General features: G+C 35.2%; 1 protein-coding gene across 1 annotated transcript in view; it reads right to left on the bottom strand.

Moving 5' to 3' along the window:
• Positions 1 to 474: 474 nt before the first annotated feature.
• The window catches only part of LOC132548877 (uncharacterized), a 68,968-nt gene continuing 52,159 nt past the window's right edge, over positions 475 to 17,283 (bottom strand). Inside the window, exons 15-33 of the mRNA XM_060212775.1 lie at positions 16,048 to 16,185; positions 15,566 to 15,744; positions 14,860 to 15,065; positions 14,127 to 14,330; positions 13,672 to 13,878; positions 12,838 to 13,034; positions 12,066 to 12,359; positions 11,508 to 11,735; positions 10,369 to 10,512; positions 9,899 to 10,034; positions 8,661 to 8,847; positions 7,890 to 8,011; positions 6,337 to 6,548; positions 5,673 to 6,044; positions 5,226 to 5,326; positions 4,594 to 4,728; positions 3,897 to 4,207; positions 3,547 to 3,708; positions 475 to 3,203 (exon numbers count right to left, since the gene is read on the bottom strand). Coding sequence (XP_060068758.1) covers positions 3,131 to 3,203; positions 3,547 to 3,708; positions 3,897 to 4,207; positions 4,594 to 4,728; positions 5,226 to 5,326; positions 5,673 to 6,044; positions 6,337 to 6,548; positions 7,890 to 8,011; positions 8,661 to 8,847; positions 9,899 to 10,034; positions 10,369 to 10,512; positions 11,508 to 11,735; positions 12,066 to 12,359; positions 12,838 to 13,034; positions 13,672 to 13,878; positions 14,127 to 14,330; positions 14,860 to 15,065; positions 15,566 to 15,744; positions 16,048 to 16,185 — 3,608 coding nt within the window. The 3' untranslated portion in view covers positions 475 to 3,130. The remainder of the gene's footprint in view (positions 3,204 to 3,546; positions 3,709 to 3,896; positions 4,208 to 4,593; positions 4,729 to 5,225; positions 5,327 to 5,672; positions 6,045 to 6,336; positions 6,549 to 7,889; positions 8,012 to 8,660; positions 8,848 to 9,898; positions 10,035 to 10,368; positions 10,513 to 11,507; positions 11,736 to 12,065; positions 12,360 to 12,837; positions 13,035 to 13,671; positions 13,879 to 14,126; positions 14,331 to 14,859; positions 15,066 to 15,565; positions 15,745 to 16,047; positions 16,186 to 17,283) is intronic.

Raw genomic sequence — 17,283 nt, 5'->3', positions numbered from 1 at the left:
TAGGATTATTACCATGGAGACTCCAGAAAAGGGACACTCATTGCCAGTACTGAAAGGTCAGGCAGGTCGATACGTGTATACACTGTCCAAATTCTGTACATCTATATGAAAACATATTTGTAGACATTTGGGTTTGAACATAGCTTTGCGATATGTTTATATTATTTATGGTCTAAAGGGAAGTAACCAAATTCTGCAAACTTTGAGTTTTTTTTCTCTCTCTAGTAATTATATTTTACTTAGTACAAACAAGTTTGCCAAGCACATCGACATCATCAAAAGTTTTGCTCAGCATTGTTTGTAATACTTTCTACATCACCACTTGATCAAGAAGCCTTTCCCTGACAGCCAATGGGGTTTATAAGATCTTTGCTTGAAAAAAAACCAGATAGGTACTTAGATGTTGTGAGAAAAGTTTATCAAAGTGATCTAGATATACAAGTTGTTAGTGGTAAACAACAACAAATGACATGCTGGTTTTCTTATATTTTATTTGGTCTTTCCATGTCAGTTTCACTGCATATATCTACAAAGGAGCATTTCTCAGTTACATCTCTCCAACACTAATGGGCTGCAATTCTTCAGATTTCTACACAATATCACCCCCTTGAAGATCACTGCATAATGACAGTGACGTCTTTGGATTAAAACTCTGATGTCATTTCAAACTGAACACACAGACAAAGCTAATGTTGTTTTTAATTTAAAGGAATTTTAACTGATTTTAGGTATTAAGTTTCTTACAAAATGTCCAAAATAAAAAACTTTCACCAAATACTGAAAAATTAAAAGTAGGTTTAATTGTTTGTTTGCTCTATTCATTGACCTGTGAAAAGGCTGGGTCATTTTGTTGTAACTGGTAGATTCTCAATGAACAACATACAGAAGGCCAATCCCAGGTCATGTAGAGCAATCAAGGTAGTGTTGTGCACAAGGACTCAATCATGTGACAGCTTAGACCAGTTTGTTTATCAGTTTCTTGAGAAACAAAGTGCCATAGGTATGGGGCATTGAACCACGTACCTGGGATTTCACCTGAGGTTACACAGGCCAACATTCTAACTGTTTTCAGCTATCATGACCCCAAATCACCTAAATACTGGGTATCAAGATGAGTTTTCAAGAACCAACTCTTTTTCATTTTTTTCTTTTTTCTCAACTTAGGGTAAAATTTAACATTTCTATTTGAAAATTTCAGCACTAACATGGAGCACTAGTGAAACTTTATATATGTATTTAGGAACAAAAAAATTATGATGCTGTTTCCTCAAAAATTGTATCACAATACAGAGAACATGGGATGGGTGATTCACTGGTCAAATCCAGTTATATCTCATAGTTAATGAGGAATTCCTACATAACCTACAATTTCAGTTTTAACAATTACATGTAATTTTCTCAGTAAAGAGATATTCTCATTCTGATACTTTAATTCCCAAAAAACTTATTTCTCCTGCAGAACAGTAAAAACACATAGAGGTACAGAATACTTTGAGATGTGATTTTCTGAAAACACTAACAGCCAAAGCTACCAGTGTCAATGTTCCTCTGTGGAAATCTTATCTGGGATGGAAGAGGAAACAGTGAAAATTTTGGTGAAACCATATAGGGTTAAATACATTACAAATACAAGGTTCATATACTGTACTCTTTTACAGGGTCAGAAAATCTTTCTGAGAAATGTTATATAAACATATTCCTTTGGGTAATAGCTTTGAGGAGAAGTTTTTTTGAAATCATAATACAGGTTACATTTACAAAGAAAGACAACTCTTCTTAGGTTATTATAATGAGATCAATATGGTTAGCACATAATGCAGCAGAACCTGTCGCCCCTATTTAGCATAGTAAACCAGTCCATAACAAATGGACAGCTAGTCTATGCTAGTTCAACAAGGGATGTAAAAATGCATTCTAACATGGGCACAATAAAATCTTTTAAAATAAATGTACATTATATAATCATATATATGTGAAATATTTTTGGACTAGATATATTTATTAAGAAACATGAAATATATAAATTTAATATTTTATATCAATATTGCAGACAACCATTTAAAACCATTCCTTTCATACAATACCATAATACACACATTCTAAACTTCCATTTACAACAAACACACTTGGTTATTATATGATTATGAAAGTATTATGACATTTTCATCACTTCACTGCCCATCCAGAGCTCCTGTAAAGTCAATTGTCAGAAGCTCAATGCCTTCAATGGTATATATAATGACATTAGGATTTCATCTTTACTCTTCAAAACTCATAATGCTTTTCTTGAGAGAAGTAACACTGTGATGGGAGACAACTCTTGTTCAAGTAAATATAACAAATGAAGTATACACTTGAACACATGATCAATATTATCAATATTGATTTTTTCTTTTTCACATCGCAGAGGAAATGTCTTTAATTTACTGTTGATAAAAACCATAAGAAATTCAACAACAGCTAAAAGGTAAACAAAACCTTTACCATGGAAACGGCATCATGATAAAAATAGCTAACACACTTACAGTAATTGTCTTATGTTTGTTCCTCCATATTATGATCAGTATGACTTGTCTCCCCTGTAGAGAACAAAGCAACACCAAAGTAGCACTTAATAACAATCTATTTCTATCTACGTAGAGGCATGATGAAGTTCAAACACTCCACAAAGTTGGGTAATTATCACAAAATGCTTTCTGTAAGATATCATACAATGAGATTCATGGTAACTGATTCATCAGTAAAGCTAACTACAATGCTTATAGCATCATAAACATCTATGATATCCACTAATAAACAGACAACAAAAAGTATCCTTCAACATCAAGAGCAGAATTAATCAAATCACACTTAACACTGATAATTATGAAGTCATCTTAACCTCTAAAACCAATGTCAGTTACCTCGTAAACTTAATCAGGTGTTGACCTTGACCTGATTAATCCTGTGACCTTCATAAATCAGTAACATTAACAACACTATACCACAGTTTGCCATCAAAAGACCATTCTGTTTCTCGCACACTTCTGATGGAAAGAATATGAACATTACATCAATCAGAAGTATTATCTCAATTTTATAACTTTTTTCTCCAGAATTATTTCGACAGATAACTTCAACATCCAACTTTTTATGTTGTCCTAGAAGCAGGCGGTGGAGGCTCGTCAGCTTCATATATAATACGTAAGTTCATTAAACCGGACCTGAAACATTAACATTCATTATAATTTCAATTTTTAAATAATATTTGTACTACATTAGAATGGTTTTCAATTTCAGTTTTGCATTATATGTCTACCTATAGAGAATGAGTGATGAAAACTATTTTTAACCAAAGTTGAATGATAATCTCTCTTTTTATTTACCATAATGATGTAAAGCAGAAATTTACACAAATTTGCATTATTTTTGCATGCAAATTTAAGAACATGTTAAGTTTGACTTCAACAAAAAGCCCAGATTGTGTCCATTTCTTATTTTTGTAGTTTTTACTATAACAAAACTTAAGTCTGATGAGAATTTTCAATGATTTTTGTTTTTACTCACCGTTTCATATAAAGCCAGATGACTGTGCCAAGCAGCTCCTTGACAATGATAACAGACAGATAGATGAGGACAATATAACTGGTATCAGATATCATTTGTCGGATACTTCTCAGGAAGGCATCCATCTGAACCTCAGCCACTGTCGACTCCGGACCAGAATGTCTAAAACAGATAAACATCTCATTTAACTTAAATGTCTGTATGCCTTGTAACACATTTGCAGTGGAATGAATTATCTGACACCTGAATACATGTTTTTTTTTAAACATAATCTCAAAAATTAAGAAAATAAAAGAATGAAAACATGAAGTAAGACATTGTTCCTTCACCACATGCAGTCTGATTCTTACCCTTCATACAACTCTGGTTCCACCTGCTGGAAGTGACAAGCTGATATTTGTATATCATTGAATCTGGTGCCCAGTGGCTTATTACATTTAGCCTTGAGGTCTAGTTGCTGGAGATATTTACAGTAGAGCTGTCCGTGAGCATCACCAAGGACCTGCCATTGTCTCTCTACCATCTTATACACGTAATGGTGACGCTGTATATGTAAGTTTACCAACTCTTGGTAGGTTGGGTACTCCATCATATTGATACGCATGGCATGGGCTTTTATCCGATTGTTGATGAAGGCTTCGTTCATTTTCAGAAGGTCATCCTGTAAAATTGAAATAATACAGAATTAATATTTTATGCAATATAAGTGAATCATTTTTTTTCTTTTCTTTTTTAAAACGTACACTGAAATATTGACAAAGTGAGTAAAGTTGAAAAAAAAAATGCCCGTTTTGATTTTCCGAAAGGAGCCATTTTGACAGAAAAATTAAAATTCCAGCAAAATTTAAAATTTTTCATCGATGGAATTAAACATTGTTAAAAAGAAACAAAAAAGCATTAAAGTTAACAACTGCAACAGTGATAATATCTGAAATTTTCCCCCAACAACCAGATAGAAATTTCATTGACATTATGGTAACTCAACCCTGTCATGCTTCATCAGAGATATGTAGAACAAAATGTAAAGTGTTTTCTATCTGTACTTACAATGTTGTTGTAGTATCCTAGGTAACTAAATGTTTCTCTGTTGACAAAGTGAAAGGTTGCCACGGATAACACATACATGATAAGACAAACCAGCACTGCTGCTATCACTTTTGGGATAAACATACTTGACAGTATCTGTAAAATAAATATACAGATATACAAACACATATTTATCTTTACTCTCTCTCTCTCATACTACATTTTTTTCAGCTTTTGTGAGCAGGTATTAATTAGTTCTTGTTTGTGAACCACATAATTTCATCACATAAACAAGTGACGTTATAGTCAATACCTGCACACAAGAGCAGATAACTCTGCATTAAAAAGGTGAAATTTTTAATATGTGGCAGTAAACAACAGTAAGACATTAATACTTTCACTTCTATGCATATAAGTATCATTGCTTGATGATTTTGAAGATTTTGTCAAATGTGACCTTTGACCCTTTAACATTGACAGACTGTTTATCACCTTCATATGAGAAAGAGAACTTATATTATGATGCTATTGAGTAAATATTTTGAGAGATTTTCAAGATATTATTTATGATTCTGAGGTAGAAACACAAACAATTTTACATCCAGATTTTAATATGTTTACCCTGATATCAGGAAAGATAGGATTATACATACTTTAAAGAAGAATTCCTTCATAGTATGGAAAAGTCCTTGTTTAAACCATTTTTTTCTCTTTTTCATATATGCTTCACTTTCACTAGGGTGACGAGATCGTGCTGCAACAAAATCAATTTACATAATTCTGAAGGCAAAAAACAAAATAAATATTTATGAAAATAAATTCTTGGTCCAAAGATATCAGAACTAAATACGGATCTGAAGTAGCCTCATTATCATACCATATCACGTTTCATCAATATTCACTGTTACCTAGCAGCATACCAAGACAGAGCTAACAGATATATTGGAACTGTGTTTTAATGAAAAATGATATCTAAAATAACTAGATTATCTAAAATTCTGATGTAATCATATAAGATATTTTTCTTAGATAAATATATTAATAAATATGTTTACCTGTAATTTTGTTCACGTATCAATGATTTTGATGTTTAAACGTACCTGTTTTGTCACGGATGTCGAGGTATATAGGATAGCCAAACAACAGGAGTTGGCTGACACCTAAAGCCTTTAGCATACGATGTAGAAACCACACTAAGTCTATACACAGCATCACACCAAAAAACACAAAATAGCCACTATAACTAGACTTCTTCTGACCACCAGTCTGGGTCTCTGTCCCGTTTTGTTCATAAAGAGGCTTGTTGTAGCCTTGAGGTTGGTTATTGTATATCCAGTAGTTGTGACTCTCCAACGTTTTCTCTGTGGATGTTTTGATTGTTAAGGGTAATCTTTGAGATTGGTCCCTGTTGCCACCCATTACTGTGTCTGCCATACTGAACCTTGGTAACTGTGGAGTAGGTATGGGAGTGTCTGAAAAAGAAAATTCAATATCTCAAGACCTCGCACATAAATACATCGCTCACATTATGATAAGTGTTCATAAATTTGTGAAATATTTTTCTGAATGCTAAAATGATCTGTGAAGAATTGAGGATAAATAATTTTGACTTTGTCTGTTTTGAACAGCCAGAGACACTTAAAAGTGGGAGTCTTCTTGTAACAGCTGATGGTTACCTCTGAGCACATTATGCGGGAGGTTTAATGCATGCTATAAAGAGTAACTGGGATTGAAATTGATCATTCACTCGACAAACATCCTTACCAGTTGTTGTGTGTAAGAGGTCATTCTTTAAGCCCATCCAATCAATGAATGGTTTAGTTGGTAGGTTCATCATGTCCCGTAGAATCTTAACTTTACGTCGCAGGAAGTTAGCTCCAGAGAGCCATTTATTCTTTTCCACACTGTCATATGTGTCACGGATATCTGAGGAGAAGACCTGCCTCGTGTATTTGAGGTAATTATTGTACCGGTAACTGAAACAACCAAAAATATGCCAATATCTTATGATTCTTATTCAATATAAGTCAGTTTCTATAATGTTGGATTTACAAGGCTACATGAGTTATCTCCCTTGTAAACTGATAACACCAAAATCATAATACTGTGGATTCATTTATTTTCGTTGGGTTCAATTTTCGTTGTTTCTACAAATTAGACAGTTTCGTGGACTCATAAATTCGTGGATTTTTGATTCTGTGGGAAAAAAATAAAAACGTTAGAATTTTCTCTTTTTGCTTCTAGTCGAATTTTTTTCTGTTTGTATTAAGGCTATGTTCACAGGAATTAACACTAATGACAAGAATAAAAGAACGTTTTTTTTTCAAGATGGCGTCCTGTGTTTTTATAACGCTGTTTACAACAGTCTCGCATTAACATCAAACCACAAATCAGTATATATCCTGGCGTGTAATCAATCGGTAATTATCAGAAACAATTGTTTTCAGTGGATAAACATTGTGTGCTGATCAGTCGGTGTACCGCAGTCATATGAAAATACCACGCGTATCGATGGGACCATGTGTGTAAACAGGTGTGTAAACAAGATCTGCATTGTTAATAATTATTGTGAACCTGTAGTCGGATAGAAATACGGATCCAATCTTCAATCGACAGGATGGTCCGATCAAGCCTAGTGTCCACAGTGTCGCTAACGACTGCGATCCCATCATACTTAGCATCACAATGGGTACTTACCCTTTGTTATGTTTAATAATATATAATTATATATCGTTGACACCAATTTAGCGTATCCCTGTCGAGCCTCAGACTACCCGACTCCCGACTAATTACGGGGCTTCTGTCATTACCGGTGGACGTTTCCGGTGTCGGCAAAGATTACTTGGTCAAATTTCAAAATTACTTTAGTAAGTAGTTCATATTTCGTTGTGTTTTTAAATTCGTGGATTTGCTCATCCACGAAAACAACGAAAATTGGACCCCCACGAAATAAAATGAATCCACAGTATAACTTACTGGTATTGAAAATTAAAATAAAATGTTACATAGAGTGTAGCCAATCAGCCTCTAAATAAGTGAGCTTTGAGAATGAGCCTAAAATAAATGATACCAGATAGATGCCTTTGGAAAAAGAGACCTGATGCAGTGCATAAAATAAGAACGAAAAATATGTGTTAGTTTTCAGATCCTTATTTCTGATAATTTGAGAGGGAAATAAAAGTCATTCACTTAAGTAAGACACCTAAAGCACTTTTTTTTTTTTTTTTCAGGGACTTCTGACTTTCCTATACAGGACTTAGGCAGGTGAGGTTATGTATCTTCACCTGTATAGGACTAAGGTAGATGAGGTTATGTACCTGAAGATAGCCAAAGTGTTGGTAAAACTCTGTAAAAGCTGTTGGGTATGGTCAGCCAGGAGATTGTTTAAATTTTCCTGTTCCATCCTTGTCTTCATCTCCCTCTCCATTTCAACCTTCAACTGTCAAATATCACATGGTCATTATTTAGAAATCCCATCACAGACAATAAATCTTTTCATCAACTAATTTTCCACAATAAAAAAATTAAGTTAATTAGTTATTAGTTGTCCCTATAATTACTCAGCCAGTGAAAATTACTGCCAAATCCTATATTTTGGTGATGCAAAAATTTTGCATTTTTTTAAAAAAGGCAATACTATTTTGTGGGCATTTTAATAATATGTGGACATTGAATTTGAGGATTAAGGGTAAATGCAGAATTTGAACATCAAACTTCTCCTCTGAAAATTAACAATTTTACAGTAATCAATGTTACTAATATATAAGTTTTATCATCAAACATAACTCCTCCTTTTTTCCTCATTATGAATAAGGTCAAATATTATAGCATGTAGCCTCTAGGTCATTTTGAAAAAGTTTTACATCATTTTATTTCACTAAATGTGACCTTGAAACTGGGCCAAGGTGATTACTTTATACAACCAAAGTGATACATGACCAAGAGTTACAACTCTGTCATTCTAAAGTTATCTATTGGATTATTGACCTGTAAATTGAGGCTTTACAGTAATATTTGAGTGGGCCCAAGTCTGGATTAAGGTGTCTTGACGACAAAGAAAGTTTATAATAACCAAACATTCTGTATACCTTAGCAAAATCATCCGTGATTTTGTGCATTTGTTGTTCACACATAGCTTTGGAACTGTTGGCAAGTTGGTTCTGACGTGCGATCTCGGCTACCAGGTGGCGTTCCATGTGGTCAAGCTCCAGGTGGCTGTAGGCAGACTTTACTGAACGCTGCTGCTGGTAGTTCTGAAGGAAGGCTGTGGCGTCACTAAAAGTATAAATCAGCCAATCAGAATCTGTGTATTATGGCAATGCACAATCAAATGAAGCTCCCAGCATTGAAGATTAAAAGACTTGAGATCCAATCATAGATAACTCATTTCCTTCCCGCTGTGCACTCTCATTAAACCCTTAATCATTTCAGTGCATGATCAAATTTTGAAATATATTCATATACAAATAAATTGAATATAAAACAACATAACAATTAAAGCATTCATATTACTGGTACAGCAGGGAGGGGTGTGTGTGTGTGTGTGTGTGTGTGTGTGTGTGTGTGTGTGTGTGTGTGTGTGTGTTGTGTGTGTGTGTGTGTGTGTGTGTGTGTGTGTGTGTGTGTGTGTGTGTGTGTAATAATATGGGGGGGTCCCTGGGATGTGATTATTATTCAGAAAGAACACATCACTTTAATAATATGTATACCTACATTACTTTTTTTATTATTTCTCCATACTGTCTGGCCATAGAAAATAAAAAGTCCCTGTTTTTGATGTGATTATTATTCAGAAAATGTCACTTAAATAATATGTATACCTACATTACTTTTTTTTATTATTTCTTCATACTGTCTGGCCATAGAAAATAAAAAGTCCCTGTTTTTGATGTGATTATTATTCAGTTGCTTGTTCCTGGATAAATATAGCGGATACCAGCAATCTTCAGAGCTGCATTGTTAGCAGATGTAACAAAGGTACTATAACTTCGTAATACTACCACTGGGACTTCCATAAATCAGTCAGTAGTGTACTGGCTTAACCTATGATGAAAATCTGAGGTCTGTGATCTCACACTCCTTGCCTGTGTCAGTTTAATTTTTCTAGAAGCTGAGAAACAGACTAATCTGTGCTGTGATGGTTGTGTCCTTGGGCAGACACTTTAACCCAATGACTCCCAATGGCATAAAATGGGCCTCCTGTATGTTATTCAGTAAGGTAGCCATCAGCTATTATAGGAAAAAAACCTGGCTCAAAAAGACAGTGGCTGTTGCTACGGTGATAAATACAACAAATAAACACAGGTACTTATGACTTCAGTATTACCTATTAACAGCCATGATGATGAGAACAAACACAGTCATAGAAGCCAGCACAGCAAACACAAACTGGAACACAATGTAGCCAACCATGAGGACAAGATGGCACCAGCGGAATCTCAGCACATCCACACGAGGCTGGTCTGGAGAAGAGAGACAGTTATCAAAATTCACATGAACATTTTAATGTATCTGTTTAAAACAGATCTGTCTACAGAAAGCATATCTGCCAGTGATATATATACCGTAGATCTGTATTTTCAATGAAGTGATAATTACCTTAAGAAACTATTATTGTTATACATATATCAAGGCAAACTACTATGATAAAATAAGAGTAGATCCCTACTTCTGTTGATATCAAGCAGAGTAAATTTATGTTTTAAGGACAAGTCTACTAAAATTTATTATCCTATAATTAAATTCATTATAATGATAACAGGAAAATTAATGAAAACATTTGCATGTAATACTTACTGAATTTGACACAAATACCAAAGGTGGCGATGAAGATAAGGAGAAGTGTGCCCCCACACACAGAGGCGATGAAGGGAATGGAAAAATGGGGCGGAGTGACGTCCTCTGTGGACGATAATTTTAGCAGCTGCCCACGACTAACCTCTGTAACAAACCAAATCACAACATTAATAAATATAACATAGACAGAACAAAATTTAACTACTATAACACAGACAGAACAAAATTTAACTACTATAACACTGACAGAAACAAAATTTAACTACTATAACACTGACAGACAGAACAAAATTTAACTACTAAAACACAGACAGAACAAAATTTAACTACTAAAACACAGACAGAACAAAATTTAACTACTATAACACAGACAGAACAAAATTTAACTACTATAACACAGACAGAACAAAATTTAACTACTATAACACAGACAGAACAAAATTTAACTACTATAACACTGACAGAAACAAAATTTAACTACTATAACACAGACAGAACAAAATTTAACTACTATAACACTGACAGAAACAAAATTTAACTACTATAACACTGACAGAAACAAAATTTAACTACTATAACACTGACAGAAAAAATTTAACTACTATAACACTGACAAAAACAAAATTTAGCAAATATAACACTAACAGTAACAAAATTTAACAGTAAAGTATATTTATTGACAACACAATTTTGCTTCTGGATTTCGATTTTGACTTTTGATAATCTAGTGATCATATCTATTATGATAATTCAGTACAGATTTAAATGTAATATTTCCAGTGTATAATTAGAGTACGAAACTCCTTAATGAAGCCTCATTAGAATATGAAGTGCTATTGTAAGATGAAAAATCTTTCCATGCCAATACTATATCAATATGCTTGTATATTACTGAAAAGTATAGATCCATGTATCTAGAGCTCTCCAGATGATGATTTTTCTCTTGTTTTGCCCATTTTTAATATAAGAATTAAAGACTGCTGATTTCCCATCAGTTACACATCAACAAAGATAATAAAAAAAATAATAATAAGTTTAAGCATGACACACGACAAGAAAGAATCATATCAATTGATCACTGAAGCCTTTAACTCAGGTGACATGACAAACATTGACAAATACTGACAATCCATCCTTACCTTTAGTTGGTGGTGCTGTGATCTTTGACCTTGGCTTGTAGATGTTAAGATGGTAGGTAGTAAGTCGATCCTTTACTGTCACAATAAAATCTTTTTCAAAGTAAGGCTTGTCCCCATTGGGAATAAAGAAGGAGATGTTAAACGTTTTGGGGCATTTGATTCCAAGCTCGTACTGAAACAGTGGGTCACTGGAATAGTCTGCATCTGAAATGTTCAACCTTAGGAAACCTGTGAATGGAGAAATGAAGTGTTTATAGTACTTCCAATTAAGCGATAGATGTTTTGCTTTGAAATTCAAAATTTTATTGATGTCTGTCATATTGTCTACAATCTCAAATTGATGTCATCATTCTTGACACTTCACTTTTTAAGGTTTCAATCAAAGTTGACACAAAGATAAAGTATAATAATACCTTGGACAAGTTCACATTTCAGGTCTAAAACTAATGATTGAGTACTGCTACACATGGGAGTAGGGAGAACTTTTATAAATTCTAAGTTCATTTGATTTCAAAACCACAGAGTTCAAATCAATATGCATATCATTATTCACTGTACCTGGACAAGTTTTGATGGCTCCATACACATCTACGATCCAGTGAGAGGAGTTATGGGTTATGTTACCATAGAGATCGCTGAACACAAGCTCAGTGCTTGGGTAGAGAACGCTGAGGACAGACGTGTGTTGGTTGACAGCGATACGAACACGTGGATGTGTGGTAAAGTTAGTGATGATGTAGCTCATATTACCCACATACACTCCCAAAAGGTCTGGAATTGGGTCGTATGGGTCTTCTGACCCCGTTGCTAGGACAAGGTCATCTAGAGCCTCATCTTCACATGACTTACTCCCTATAACAATGAATAATTTAACAATAAATAGAAAGACAATTCTAAAGAAAGTGAAGATTGCTGTCTAACTTTGGAGAATATAATGAAACATGTTTTTTTACACATCCCCACCCCTAAAAAAAAAAATTCCACCACTGTTTTAAGTACCTATAATACCTCTGTTGTGTTTGATGTAGATAACTGTTACATATGTATTTTACTTGACATTTCTAAAACTTTCCCTTAGCTACATATTAACTCTTTCGGCGCCAATTTATCTCTTACAATGTACAGCTCAGCGCCAAATATTTTCTGGAAAATATCTGAAAACATCGGAAAAATTGTCGACCAAACTCGCCTACGGCGGCCTGTCTGCATGTCAACTTTAGTTACCTATGGCGCTGAAATGGTTAAGTCTCAGTTCTACAGTTGTAAATTACAAATGACATATAAAAAAACGAAATTTTATTTCACATCAACATTGATTAAATCTACTTACCGAATATTGAGGATGTCACTTTGAAGGGCCACACTGGTCTTGCTAGGGCAGACGATCCAGTGATGTGGGCATATTTGACCTTCGACCCTTCCTCTTTGTACACACCAACTTTCATTGTACCAGTGCTTGGTGTTCCTTGGATAAAATTTGGCATCTTGCCAAGCTTTGAGTCAATTTGTATTGTGATAATTTTGTCCCTAAGAAGAAACCAAAATCAAACGATCAAAAAATGGAATGAAATTTGTACAATTTCAATGAGAGGCCTATAACAATTCTATTTTAATGCAACCAATATCTTTGACTACAATTTACCTTGTAAAGTATGAGGTGATATGACATAGTAGAGTTACAACCTACAAAAAATTGACTAAAAATCTGTTTTGAACGACTGTCAAAAACAATATTTGACTTGAATCCGAATGTTTTGAAGAACTACTTGTTTACTGAAAGGTCATATCTGAATCTCAATTACTGTGATGTCTGGGAGGTAAGGAAGATATTTCATTTTTAAAACAAAAATAAATATAAGTATGTTCTTCAAGGCAACAGTTTAAAATATACATCTGTAACTCCAATCATCCTTTTTCCCATGGAGTAAGATGTGATTGTCATGAATGTTTACCAAAGTTCAGCTATAAATAGAATATCACATTGGTTTCCATTTCATGAAAGATTTATGAAACATGTCACAAGGTTTCATCTTAATATGCCACAGACTTGGTGATATAAAGTAGTCTAAGACTTGTTTGATATATTACCATCAAATAGAAAACTGTGTCAGAGGTTTAATGTATATAAAACAATAAACAAGGGTTACAACATCAGAGTTCATACCTGTGGTCTGTCTTGCCTGTTGTCATCCATTCATTGTTACCATAGATACTGATATTTTTACGCATCAACTCCTTGTGGAAATGCATGATGGTATATTCCAACTCGATCAACTTTTGATTGGTTACTGGAGTCACATGACATAGGTAGTCTTCTCCGTTGTTGTAAACTGGTCGAAGACGGAATTCAATCAGATTTCCTTCTTGACATCTGTGGAATAAAAGCTAATTTCAATGGCTGAACATGACGAACATTTAAGGTATGAAGTAAGAATTGTAATTGTGGGTTATACCCAATCTATATTATAAAATACTGTAACAGCATTGTTATTTCAAAATATGCCAATCATAAAATACATCTTTCTTTTTATATTTCTGCTAAACTTGACATTGTTTTGGAAATTTTCTAATACATTTTCTGCATAACCATTTTCTTATTACAACAACATGGAATCCTACCTGACTGTCTGACATCCCCTATCGTGGTAATCCCTACAAATGTCTGTACAATTCTGTTGTATACAGCAGGCAAAACATGTTGGTAACCGCGGTGAGCCCCCATCACCGTCTGATTCTCGCACACCACACTGGCCCTGGTCCTTCATCATGTGACGTGTACACAGTAAGGTGCAGTTCAGACATGCCTCATTCTCATTATGGCATCTGTGATATAAATCAATGCATGATATTCCGTAATTAATCATACTTCTATCTAAGGAGACATTACATACATTATAGAACATTCCTTATATGGAAGATGTTAACAATACATATAAAACTTTTGATAAGTATTATTCCAATTACATAATGGATGTGCAATAAGGTCAACTACAGCAAATTGCATGATTTCATGAATTTACCACTTCTGACATACTCACGAATACATGATTTCGCGAACGGTGATCTAGAAACGACTTTAAATTTGCCAGAATTTGTTTGAATATTGAGAAATAAGAATGAAATTTATGGACTGCAGGTAAATAGACAGTAGACACAAGACAACTGAAATAGCCCTACAGACAAAAAAGTTAATGTCTGACACTGTACCAGGGACCCCAAACACTTAATAAAGTGAGCTTTAAAGGCTGAAATTTTCTCACTCTCTGGCTGTGATTTTTATTATTTACACAACAACGAGTGATTTACCTGACATATATACTTATACATTTGGTGTTGTTTTTGTTATACAAACCTCAAAGATTTTTCCACCCAAGTGTCTTTGCTAGTGCCGAATTCTCGTTGGATAGCATACACACTGCTGACAGGGCCTGGCTCTGAACACAGGATGGACCCCGAATCTGTGTGACTGAGGTCAGGGTATGTGCCGTGTCTCATGTATGTATCACATGGTTCTATGACAGTGCCAGTCTTTGTCATGTATGTTCTGTATTTCTGGTTCTGCAGGCACCAACAGAAAACAACTGATGAATTACAGCTTCAAATCAAATTTCCTGTGTTTCTCTAATCAAAGATATTGATGACATTTCTTATCAATATAAATACAACCAATTTAAACATGAATAACACATATGGAGGGTAATTCGTTGGGTTTAACACTCGACAAACTGCCCGAGTCATTTTGAGGCAGAGACTCCATGATAAGCTGGTAGCTACCATAGTGAATAACATATGGGAGGCCCATTACCTCATCTAGAGCAATCAAATAAAAGGCTCAAGCAAACAACCATGTCAACACAGACTGATCCTTTTCTCCACTTCACAAACACAAACTCCAAGGGTAGATAAATCAAACAATATCAAACAAATCACTATTCAAACTCAATGATGTAATATAGCTGTGTGTTGGATTTTTTGGATTGAAATTGAAAGCACTGTTAGATTAAAACATTATTGGCAAATATTAAGAGGTCAACAATATGTAAGTGTTTTTATCGTACCTGGTGCTTGAGATAAAAGAGTTCATAATGTGCTGGGACAGGATATGGACAATACTGGCGAGTGATCATTGGTTGCCCTGGAAATGACCTAAGGTCATTGTTGTCAGCATGATCCACAGGTTCAAACACAAAGGTTGGATTAAGTTGTTTGATGGCCACTTTGATATAGAATCCTGATCCTGTTATGAAAATATATAAATTTTATCCTAAATATGAAGGGAAAAAATATATAACTTATTTCATCAAAATATGCGAAAATAATAATGATCAAGTGCTCGAATGCAAGCTTTCTCAAGACCAGGATTATCTTATTTGTCTTTCATGAGTCCTTGTCATTGTAAAATATATCTCTGACAGGTTTGAATTCTCCTTGCGTTAAATTAACAGAAAAGCCTTGAAAATAAAAATAAAAAAGAAAAACAATTTTCCTTATACATAAATCTTTCAGTGGTGAAACTGTGAGTATATCCAAAAACACTGACCTCTGTGAAACGTAAATCTGCGTACTTCGGAGAAATCAGATGGTGTGTAAGGCATTTTGGCCTCCTCATCTGTGACTTCCAATTGGTTCTCATATACAACATTTTCACTTGTCAATGGCCTCTGCAACTCTGATCGATCTGGTTTTAATAGAAATACAATTAACACATTGCAAATTATATTCAAGTTTGACAAGCAAGTCATTCCACAACATGATTTTATCAAATAAATCATTTTCAATCAAACCCTCCAAACAAAAGTTCATCTCATATGTTCAAACAAGGTTCTCCCACTCCTCTACTTTAGTTACCTCCAACAGTAAGACCCTGTGTACTACCTCCCACAGTAAGGTCCTGTGCACTACCTCCCACAGTAAGACCCTGTGTACTACCTCCCACAGTAAGACCCTGTGTACTACCTCCCACAGTAAGGTCCTGTGCACTACCTCCCACAGTAAGACCCTGTGTACTACCTCCCACAGTAAGACCCTGTGTACTACCTCCCACAGTAAGGTCCTGTGCACTACCTCCCACAGTAAGACCCTGTTCTACTACCTCCCACAGTAAGACCCTGTGTACTACCTCCCACAGTAAGACCCTGTGTACTACCTCCCACAGTAAGGTCCTGTGTAATACCTCCCACAGTAAGACCCTGTGCACTACCTCCCACAGTAAGACCCTGTGCTACTACCTCCCAAAGTAAGACCCTGTGTACTACCTCCCACAGTAAGACCCTGTGTACTACCTCCCACAGTAAGACCCTGTTCTACTACCTCCCACAGTAAGACCCTGGTACTACCTCCCACAGTAAGACCCTGTGTACTACCTCCCACAGTAAGACCCTGTGCACTACCTCCCACAGTAAGACCCTGTGCTACTACCTCCCAAAGTAAGACCCTGTGTACTACCTCCCACAGTAAGACCCTATGTACTACCTCCCACAGTAAGACCCTGTGCACTACCTCCCACAGTAAGACCCTGTGCTACTACCTCCCACAGTAAGACCCTGTGTACTACCTCCCACAGTACGACCCTGTGTACTACCTCCCACAGTAAGACCATGTGCACTACCTCCCACAGTAAGACCCTGTGCACTACCTCCCAAAGTAAGACCCTGTGTACTACCTCCCAAAGTGAGACCCTGTACACTACCTCCCACAGTAAGGTCCTGTACACTACCTCCCACAGTAAGACCCTGTGCACTACCTCCTAAAGTAAGACCCTGTGTACTACCTCCCA

This window comes from Ylistrum balloti, unplaced genomic scaffold (genome assembly GCF_031769215.1).
Source record: "Ylistrum balloti isolate Yb309-2 unplaced genomic scaffold, AGI_CSIRO_Ybal_v1 Utg370032, whole genome shotgun sequence".
Classification (NCBI taxonomy): domain Eukaryota; kingdom Metazoa; phylum Mollusca; class Bivalvia; order Pectinida; family Pectinidae; genus Ylistrum; species Ylistrum balloti.
Note: the sequence above shows the minus strand (reverse complement) of the source record. Positions and strands in the feature narration are given on the sequence as shown.